The sequence below is a fragment of the Apium graveolens genome, chromosome 3 (assembly GCF_009905375.1).
Source record: "Apium graveolens cultivar Ventura chromosome 3, ASM990537v1, whole genome shotgun sequence".
NCBI classification, from domain to species: domain Eukaryota; kingdom Viridiplantae; phylum Streptophyta; class Magnoliopsida; order Apiales; family Apiaceae; genus Apium; species Apium graveolens.
The window spans coordinates 182413947-182425044 of record NC_133649.1 but is presented as its reverse complement, the minus strand read 5'-3'; the positions used below and the strand labels follow the sequence as shown (position 1 = coordinate 182425044).

The 11098-nt window shown below is 34.4% G+C and overlaps 1 protein-coding gene across 1 annotated transcript; it reads right to left on the bottom strand.

The window, feature by feature from the left end:
• Positions 1 to 9624: 9624 nt before the first annotated feature.
• LOC141714740 (uncharacterized) lies at positions 9625 to 10593 on the bottom strand. The gene has a single exon (XM_074518241.1). The coding sequence runs from the start codon at positions 10591 to 10593 to the stop codon at positions 9625 to 9627; it is 969 nt and encodes a 322-aa protein (XP_074374342.1).
• Positions 10594 to 11098: the final 505 nt, after the last annotated feature.

The window sequence follows — 11098 nt, the reverse complement described above, 5'->3', positions numbered from 1 at the left end:
ATAGTGGAGTACGAGCAGGTGGATATGCAACCAGATCTGACTTATGTGGAAAGACCAGTAAAGATTATGGATAAGAAGGAGCAGGTGCTTCGGAACAAAGTAATCAAGCTAGTCAGAGTGCTATGGCAGAATCATAATGTGGAAGAATCAACTTGGGAACTAGAGAGCGCAATGCTATAAAAGTACCCCCATTTGTTTTCTATTTGATTCCGGGACGGAATCCTTTTAAGGAGGGGAGACTGTAATAACCCCAAAATTTTGAACTTTTTTGTAACCCTTATGAATGTTGTTTTTGGTGATATTGCTGAATAAGAAAACATTTTATGCCACACTATGTAGGGGTTTTTTTATTGTTATTTTGAGATCTTATTAGCACTCTATATGATATATAAGTGTATGTAAAGATCGTCAGAATCCAAATTCAAACACTTTGGTTTTTCCAGAAAATCCACCAGATACCGAAAGAATTGAGTAAGGTAACATGATAAAAAGGATTTAAATTCAAGGATTATAAGAGAGGATCATAAAAGGAATATAATGTATTGAGAAAGGTTAAGGAAACCCAAGTAATAAGATCCCGTCTATGATCCCTTAAATGATAAACGAAAACGAAAGTTAAGCGAACCGTATAACAGATCAGTTAAGCGAAAGTTAATCCAAAATCCAAGATCCACGCTTTGTTAATTAGTGAGGTAATTATCTAATACTCCTTATGCATAGATATAGCTATCCTATAAGTTTGAGCTTCAAATTCATTCACAATCTCTTCCTAAAATTCATGGAAGAAGAGGGTGAATAGTGTTTTTCAAGAACTTAAATTTTTGTTCTTGAGTTTTTGTTTAGATTAAGCTTGGATAAGGACTTTCAAGGGTGATTCCAAGCTAATTAGTTACTCCTACTCACAAGGAAGGTATAATCTCTTAACCTAGCTTTGTCATTGAATGTTAAGAGCTTAGCATGAGTATTATAGTTCATAAGAGGCTTGATTGTTGTGTATGTAGAGATTAGTTGGTTTTGTGATATTTTTGGAGTTGTAAATCTTGGTTATTAGTTAAAGAACTTAAGAATAGTTTTAGTTCATGTTTGAGATTAATATAAATTGGAAAAACTTGAGGTGTTGGGGCTGTTGTAGTGAGGTATGGATGGAGTTTGGTTGTATGGTTGAATTGTGGTTGGTTTGTGGTTGATTTGGAGTAGAATAAAAATTGGTAATCGCGTAAACATAGTCGTCGCAATGTCCGATTTACTTTAGACTGTTTTTGCTCTTAACATCAGGACCCGAGAACTCACTGTTAGGTTTTGACCATTGCCATGATTAGATAGTTCATGTTACGAGCTTCGTTTTGATATGTGGTTCGTTTGAATCCGATATACGGTTTAGGAGAAACGACCGTTTTAAGTAACGGCATTTCGCGAACGAACCATTACCACTCGCCTTACTTTGAAACATAGGTTAAAGACCTTAAATGACTAATTGGAGTATGAAACATTTATGTGAAGTGTATTATGCAGTTGGTAAGGCACTCACGAAAGAATCGCCTTAAAACCCTTAATGGTTAATTTATTAAAAATGGTGGAGCTGAGGGTACTCGAGCGACTTAAGTGAATCGTTAAGCGCAAAAGCGAACGTTAGGGTCTAATTGGTTAAAGTATAGATTCATAAGCGACTTTGGTTTAATTCCAACTTATATGTTGTGTATAGGTTACCAGACTCGTCCCAAGCCATTTATCACCCCCAGTCGCTCAGGCAAGTTTTCTACCCGTTATACTGTTGTTGTGATGTATACATATGTATATGCATTATCTTGTGATAGATGCATGGTGGTTAATTAGCAAATCTTACGATATATTGGAGCATGTGATATGGTATATATGCATGTCTGTTTCGTAATCTTGATATATATTGTTGATTCAATTGCTTATACGTTGCATAATACCTATGCTAGAGCTAAGCAGTAGTTGCGTATACCCTTAGTATAGGGGACCCAAAGGTGAACATTTTTCTAAAACCGGGAGTCGATGTTCCCGAGTATATTATATATATTTATATATATATAAATATAGTTTTCAAAACTATGAATTGAATAAGGTTTATTCGATAACTTTATTTTATTAATGAATATTATTTTGAATATTCATTCGAGGGCTTATGACTCCGTTTATTTTATTAATAAATATTATTTTGAATATTCATTCGAGGGCTTATGACTCCGTTTATTTTATTAATGAATGTTATTTTGAATATACATTCGAGGACTTATGACTCCGATTATTTACTAATTAATATTCTTTACTTTATTAAAGAATAATGTGTCGATAATCAAACTCACTTTTGATTATTCAAATAAAGATATTACTTTCGTATAAGTATATCTTTGGTTATTTAATATTCAATTCAAGTATAAGTTTTACAACTTCTACTTCAATTATTTTTATAAAGATTATTCTTTATGGGAATATTATTTAAATAATAATATTCAGATATTTTCTAATATATTGGGACTGATTTATTTTATTAAATCAGCATCACTCCAAACATTCTTAAAAATGTTTTCGAGTCTTCAAAATGATTTTAAAGGTTAGGGCGGATCCCAAAACTCATTTTTATATTTAAGATCCTCCTTTCGAAGGGGATTTAAATACTCGCTCAAAACCTGAGGGATCCGGCTCTGTGGTGTATTTTATATTCGCAAGGTTGCTATTCTGATAAAAGAGTTTTTGATTGCTTACCCAACACTCGGGAAGTAAAATTCTTGGAACAAGTTAATCCATTAACAGGCATCGCCTGGGAAATATGGGTGAGTTTTCCTTTCCAACTAGATACGACTTCTTGGTGGAGCCGTATCAACAAGTTTCTACTTGGGGAAAGTGGGGACGAGCTTTATGTTTTAGAGTCATGGATTTCATCTGAACTAGGAGTGGCGTAAGTGGTCGAGTGGCGCGGGTCCAGCCTTATTATATTGGCCCAAATGGCCCGGAAGTTCCGCTAAGACGGTCCATTCCTTAGGAGTCCAGTGTTCGGTTGACAAGTAAATCCGACAGGTTCTCCTCTACATGTAGAAAATGGTGAGGTTGCAATACTGCGACTGATCATCGTAAGTGGTCTTCGTGGCGCGACAAACTCCCGTAATGAGTTCATCATCCAGTTGGATATTTCTGCAACACTACCCGAAGCATTTCGATCGAAAGGCTACGAATGGGTGATTGCCGAAGCATTGACAAGGGTCAAACAGTTATAATGGTGTTTCCTTTAAATGAAGTATCTCATAACTTCATTTTCTTTAAAAATTAATTCAAAGATTGAATCTATTCAAGTCTTAACTTGTGGTCTCATCTATGGGACGAACTTTTGAAACTTATTATACTTTGAACAGTGGTAGTTCAAGTAGATTTCTAAAAATGGTATAAGTATAGTGAAGTAATTGGTAAATTCATCTTCCTTTAAGCTTATATCCAGTAAGTAATTATCTTACACTTGATAAAGGATTCTAGTAAGTTATTCATTTAGATACTTGCATTATTGTTTACACTATATATTATCTTGCGAGCTGTAATGCTCACTCTTGCTTCATTTCTTCATCACACAACAACAGTTAGGAAAGATGGCCAGACTCAAGCAGACCCAGCGCAAGCGTGTGGGAAGCGTCCCGCGTCTTCCCGTTGATGTTGTAGCTGCTATAGCTGCAGAGGTAGATCTATTGGTAGAACATGCATTCTACTTTTGGGAACCAAATATTGTATAATTATAACTTGTGGCAGATAATGGCAATTAACTGTAAACTTATGAAGTAATCATTTTGGGTTGTAATAACTTTTAAATTGTGGATTCAAGGACTTGTACTTATTTCAATTTCATCTCTGAGACTATAACGGGTTGTGGTGTGTGTTAGTGTGGGGTCACAGCATGAGGTTATTTTTTATTAATTAAGTTAAGTGATATTGTGGAAAGAAAGACCGTGACGACCCGGATCCTCGACCCCGGATCTGGGGGTGTTACATTATGAAGCAATGTTTTTGCTGTTTCAATTATATGGCGATGACGTCGTTCCGCTAGAGCAACTCTCTGAGGTATGTAAGGTGGAGAAAGCAGATGTTGAATCCCATTTTTTTTAAATAATCAGAAAGCCCTGCGAATTCACCACCTCCACCGGTATATAATTTGGTGAGTTTGGTGCCAAAATAGTTGTCAAGTAGAGGATGAAAGGATTTATACACAGCAAGCACATCACTTTTATTTTTAATTAAAAAGAGCCAGGTATATTTGGTGAAGTGGTATACGAAAATAACATAGTAGAATTTTTTATCAACAGAGGGCACTGGTGAGGGTCCCCAAACATCACTGTATATATATATTGAAGAGGCCTAGCACTTTTTATTGAAGAGACAGTGAAAGAAAGTCGATGACTTTTATTACAAGAGCAAGCATTACAATTTAAGAAATTATCAGTCTTACAATACGATAAAGAATGATTATGCAAAATAGACTTCAAACATGCTAAATGCGAGTGCCCGAGCCTTTTGTGCCACTGATCTAATATAGGAGTTCTGGATGCAACTAAAGAATGAGGAGCATATTTGATAGATTCCAAAGGCCATTCATATAGTCCACCGTTATTCTGGCCGCGCACTAGAGGAGCCCCTGTGCTCAAATCCTTCACAAAGAAGTCATGCGGGAAAAATTCAATAGATGTAGAGTTATCAGCATAAAATTGTGAGACCGAAAGAAGATTCTGTTTAATTTTAGGGGCACATAAAGTATTACTTAATGTAAAATCATGAGAGGAAGTAGATAAAACAGTGTTACCGGTGTGAGAAATTGGAATACGCTTACCATCACCCATGGAAACTTCTTTTGTGCCGGTATAAATACTGATATTTGTGAGTTGTTGTTCATTATTGGTGATGTGATGAGATGCCCCTGAGTCAACAATCCAAGGGGTAAAAGTAGAACTAATGTGATGCGCAAAATTTGCTTTAGCCTTGAGGTGATTATGAGAACGAGAACGACACACTCGAGCAGTATGGCCAGGCTTTTCACACAATTGACAACGTACTTTTATCGAAATATTTTCACCAGCGTGCTGTGATCGCCATGATATCTGGTTCAAAGGAGCTGCTGCAGATCTTGGATTCAGTGTAGTCTGGGGAGCTAAAGGTCGCCACTTCTGACCAGGAAGATATGGACATTTACCAGATCGGGTATGAGGATTATATCATTGAGCAATCGCTGCTGTAACAGATGGCATGCTTTTATGTTGATCCTCATGCTTTATAACGAGTTCTTGATCTAATAGGAGACTTGTTAGCTCCTCAAATGATATAGGCGTCTGGCGAGCTCTGATTGTTGTTGCAATAACATTATATTCGGTTCCTAGGCTAGCTAAAATTTTGACGATCAATTCTTCAGTTGATACAGGAGAGCCCGCAATGGCCAGTTCATCGGTAATCATTCGTATATCTCGAAGATATTTAGTGATAGATTTTGTGTCACGAGTAATTTTTCCTAGTTGATCGCGCAAACTAAATACACGGGTTTGTGACTTGTTTGCAAAAGCTAAATGTAAGGAGTTCCATGCTTGACAGGAATTTAGAGCAGGAGCAACCATAGAGGCAAGAGTTGGGTCTACCGATGCTAATATAGCATTGTGAATCATCTTGTCTTGGCAAAACCAGAGACTACATTCAGGATTCCGGACCTCTTTCTGATTTTCAACAATAGTTGGTGTAGGGGATACACATGAGCCATCCAAATATCCAAATAAATCATGTCCATGAAGAAGCATTTCAATTTGTGCCTTCCATGTAAAAAAGTTGGTACTTCCCGTTAATTTGGTTGGTAACTGTGAAGATGGATTAAATTGAACTAGTTGAGTAACAGGGGATAAAGTATTGCCTTCGGCAGCAGTAACAACAGATGTGGATGGAAATTGAGTCATTGTTTTAACTGATGAATGTTTATAGATATGAAAAAAATTGGTTGTTTTACCGTGAATGGCTCTGATACCATAATAATAGTAAAGCTCAATTGATTATATTGAAAAGCTTGTTTTATTCATATGCCTGTGATGTACTTATATACTGAGTAATACAACAGTATCGCCTACATACAAGGCTGGAGTACAGATAACGTTAGTTTGGATATCAATCCATTCCTATAAATAAGTACAATACCTAATATTTCTCATCACTTAAAGTGATATGAGTTCCCAAATTGGCTTTTACACCATATGTTGATGTAAGACCTTTTGCTACATTAATCCGCTAAATTTCAGTTCATTAAGCAAGCAAAAAATATGCAACATTATGCCGGCAACTGTCAAATGTATTTTTTCAAATGCACCATCTCTTTAATACCAATAAATTGAGTAGTGAACAGATTGAAGAAATAAAAGAAAAAGTCTACCTTCCATCACTGCAGGACCAGGTCTGCCTTGAGAGTTTCGAAAGTGAAGAAACCGACTTTGGTTTTTAACAAGATAGAAACCGTAAATCATCATCTCTGTGGCTACTTTAGCCTCTCTGCAAGATATAGAAGTTTCGCCAAACATAGCGGGGATGTTAATTGTTCTCGTCCTTTCATGCTGTATGACTGAGCTGATCAGGCTCAAATCCACTCTTTTCACTTATCTGGCAACGGGCAACACAAATATATAAAAAGAAAGATGAAGTGAGAAAATTTGTTCATCACTTTTTGTTGGTTTAATCACACGATCAAAATTAAGTTGAATAGAGGGCCATTTCAACCATTGGTGAATCCTACTAGCAACTCTGCCCAAGCAGAATTTATTAAGAAAAACAAAGAATTGGCCGGCAAAGAAAAGGATAAACCAGGGGAAATAAATTCATTGACCTTCGTATGAGACCTCCCCGAACTCCCGAGCCTAATGCCGGCTACAGGGTACGGGGGAGCAAAAACCGAATTAAAATCGGAATTGGGAAAATTGAAAAATTTTAAATAAAATTGATCGAAAACCGAAATTGAAAAAATTGAAAAAATAATAAACTGGCCCAGTTTCGTTTAAACGTCAATTATTTATAGGGGAATATTAAATTGATCACTCATTTCATCCAAATATATCAAATAGGTCACTACCTTCCAGTTTGACTCAATTTGATTACCAATTTGAAAATTTGTATCGTTTTAATTATTTAAAAGTTAAAATTTTGTATCGATTTAGTTATTGGGAAATGATTTATTTGATACAAATTTTTAAATTATTGATCAAATTGAATCAAACCGGAAAATAATTACATACTTGATATATTTTGGACAAAATGAGTGACCGACTTGATATTTTTCCCATATTTATAAGTATATAGTTTATATTAATCTTTAAATTTGTATGATTTTTTTTAAATTAGTAACTGTATTATGTTTGTTAAATGTAACTATTAAGTACTGACTCAGCATCTTAGCTCTTTTTATTGTTTGTTCAGTTTATTTGTAATGCCATGTTTTAATAATATTTTATGTGTATTTGTTATTATTGGCCGAGCAAAACTCAATCGAAACCGAAAAATTAAACTGAACCATGGTAATTCAGTTCGGTTTAGTATTGCTTTTTCAGAAATCCGGTTCTTTTTGGACCGAATAGATTGAAATGAAAATTAATTCTGTCCGTTTTTTTTGAAAAAAATCGGTCATGATGAATATACCAAATTATAAATACTAGTTATAAATTTTATATTATATACATTTTACATGTATTTTAAAAATTACAATCATAATTTTAATTATTTTTATGCGCTCTTAGAACTCTCTATATTACATTATTTTAATAATATTTTAAAAAATTTGGTTTAATTTTTAATATAATTTTATCTGAAAAATTATTCGATCCCTTCGATTTAAAACCGGAATGAACCGAATCAAGTTGGATTTTTCATCTGAAAAATATGACAGTTTGTTCATACATGACTTGTCATTGAAAATGCTGGAGGATAGCTTTCTTTTGTTGGGATCTAATGAGTCTCATATGTTGGTTTCCGAGGTTAGAGAAACGTGGTACAGGTATTATATTAAGCTTAGTCGAACAAAATATTTTCAAATTAAGACGACTTTTGTTGATAGCCTTGTATCACTAAATAACAAGGAGAACAAGAAGCAAAGAGGAAAATGTTTAAAGAAGAAAAGGGGCAGGCGTTCAAAGAAGAACAGATCGAGTACTACAACAAATCTGGCCATTTACGATGGTTTTTTGAACTGAAATCGTCGTAATTGAGCCATTTACAACGGAAAAAAATCATCGTTTTTGGTCGAGTAGTAAGTTCATTTTTCGTCACAAGTTAAAATTACGTCGCAAGTTAGGAAGGCGGGGCCCACATACTCAATAAAATAATAAATCTACTTACGACGGAATTTATCGTCGTAAGATACTATAATAAGACGAATAATAACGTCGTAAGTTATATATTACGATGGAAAAAATATCGGATATTACTTTACAGGACCCACTTTTAATGAGATAAAACATAATTTTACGACGGAAGAATTCGTCGTAAGTTAGAAAGTTACGACAAAAAAATGTCGTATTTTAGAAGGTGGGGTCTTCAAGCCGGGAAATGAAAATTCAAAAAAAAATTAAATATGAAAATGGATACATTACGACGGAATATATGAAGAACAACCGTCGTAAGTTTGTTTTTCCAGAAAAATTACGACGGAATATTTGAAGAACAACCTTCGTATGTTTGTTTTTCCAGAATAACCAAATACTAATTTTTCACTATCCAGCCATTTTCGGCTTCCAATTTAAATTCTAAACCTGCCAAAATCTTGTGCAATCACAAACTTAAAACAAACTCTAAACCTCGCAATCAAGTTACAATACATAATTTATATTAGTTATATCGTAAATCCGTACTAATTCACAATCAAAAGTAGAAAGCAAACTAAAATTCAGTTTACAAACCAAATTCAGTTTACAAGCACAACTTGGTTATCTTACAAACATTCAAATATATAAAGCTAAAATTAACCCCTAATGACTGGACCACCACGAGGGACATGATCATAAAAAGAACCGCTCATGTCACGATCTTCATCAGACTCGGTACTCTCGTCATTGCTCTCACCATCATCCGAATCATCTTCGTTAGCTGGGGCCTTCCCCTACAATACACATTTTAATAAGTTAACCGTCGTATCTAATAAGAGACAAACTGCCATGCCAAGTAATAAATTACAGTAAATTGTTAAGACTAAACATGATCATATAAATAATAAATTCCTACATGATGCGAGTGGTGCTGCTAAATTTAATTCTGAATTAGAAACTTAAAATTAAAAAAATAATCAAAGGAATCACAACTTCATTGCCATCCATGCTGAATCAAATGAAAAACACTTGCCCTTGTTTTCACCAGATAGGCAGATCTGTTGGAGTCGAGGTTTGTCCCTCGAACAAGGGCCCTCACCCGCTAACCCTGACTATTACTTAGAGTATAGACCTTGTGACACCCAAATTTGGTAGGGTTCAATCTAAGTATAATAAAAATACTTATACTCTATTTTACTGAATTGTTGATGTTAATATTAGCGTACCTGAACATGAATTCAGTGATTAAACTGAGCTTGTATCTATTTATTAATTTCAATCATGTGTTTAGAGTCGCGACTAAACATCAAGCAGCACCCGGATTAAGAATATCCGCTGCAAAATCCGGATAGTTCTTGTCAAATTCTTTCCATTCTTTTCCATTTGCAGGGTGACTAAGAACCCCTTCAGTCACAATTCTGTTCTTGTGATACTTCATATGTTGGGTTGTATGGGTAGACATGTACAAACGCTGTAGACGAGGAGTGATCTTAAAATATCTTAAGATCTTCCTCGGAATGGTATCACTCCCGCCATTAGTTGAATCTTTGTATCGGCTTAACTCACAATACTTACAGTTTTCCAAATATTTATCATCACCATAGAACAACATACAATCATTCTCACATGCTTGTATTTTTTCGTATCCCAAGTTCAGCTTCTTGACCATCTTCTTGACACCATAATAATTAAAAGGAAGTTTATGCCCTTCCGGAAACACATCTCCAAGTAAGAGGAGTAACTCATCAAAGGCCTTATCACTACATTTATTATGATTCTTCCAATATAGTAATCTAGTGACAGACTTCAATTGTGTATACTTGATGTTGCCCGGATATATTAGTTCTCCGACATTACTCACATTGTATAAGAATTTAGATGCTTGCTCGTTCGACTCCTCGTGGACACTATTGACATATCCAAAATCTTCCCATCTAAAGGCATCCCTCAACATCTCATATTCATCAAATACATCTTCGCGATCATTTATTTCTTCATTTCGTGAGCCACCTTCTTTTTCATGATAATGCCATGTGGTGTAAGTCTCAAGAAAACCGACCGCATATAAGTGAAACTCGACATCGGAAATGAGTTGAAAGAGTTGATTGTTACATGTATTACATGGACATCTAATCAAAAGTTCCGGATCATTCGGTTCCTTGCTATTTTTTATTGCAAATGCTAAGAAATCTTTAACCCCTTTATTAAATTCTTCTGTAAAACCATAACCACCGGGAATAATTCGTTTAGTGATCCAACTAGTATCATAAGACATCTATAAATGAAAATAAAATGCTAAGTGAATAACATATAAGCACCCATATATATATTACATGTAAACATAAAAATTTAAATCACACATTTAAATGCATATAAACAATATAAAATTCGACTAAAATTTAATACTTACATTGAATATTGTAAAATTCGTTGTTGTTATGTCATCCTGTAATTTGAATGATATAAAGATATATTTTTGTGAGAAAAAATAAGTGAAAAGGGTGAACTTTGAAAAGAGACAGTGATATTTTGCACATATTTACGACGGAAATAAATTTCCATCGTAAGTTTTAATAAAAAAATATTATTATTGAACAGCTAGCCAGTGGCATTTAATGTGGAAGGTGGGAAACTTACGACGGAAACATTTCCGTCGTAAATACTACTTACGACGACAGGATTTTTGTCATAATTTATAATTAAACGACGTTGTTATTATAATTCAATTTTTATTATCCTTTTTTGTAAATAAATTTAATAATAGAATAATAATGAAATAT

Excerpts from the sequence above, each read along its gene's own strand:
- LOC141714740 (XM_074518241.1), bottom strand. The coding sequence starts at position 10,593 with ATGTCTTATGATACTAGTTGGATCACTAAACGAATTATTCCCGGTGGT.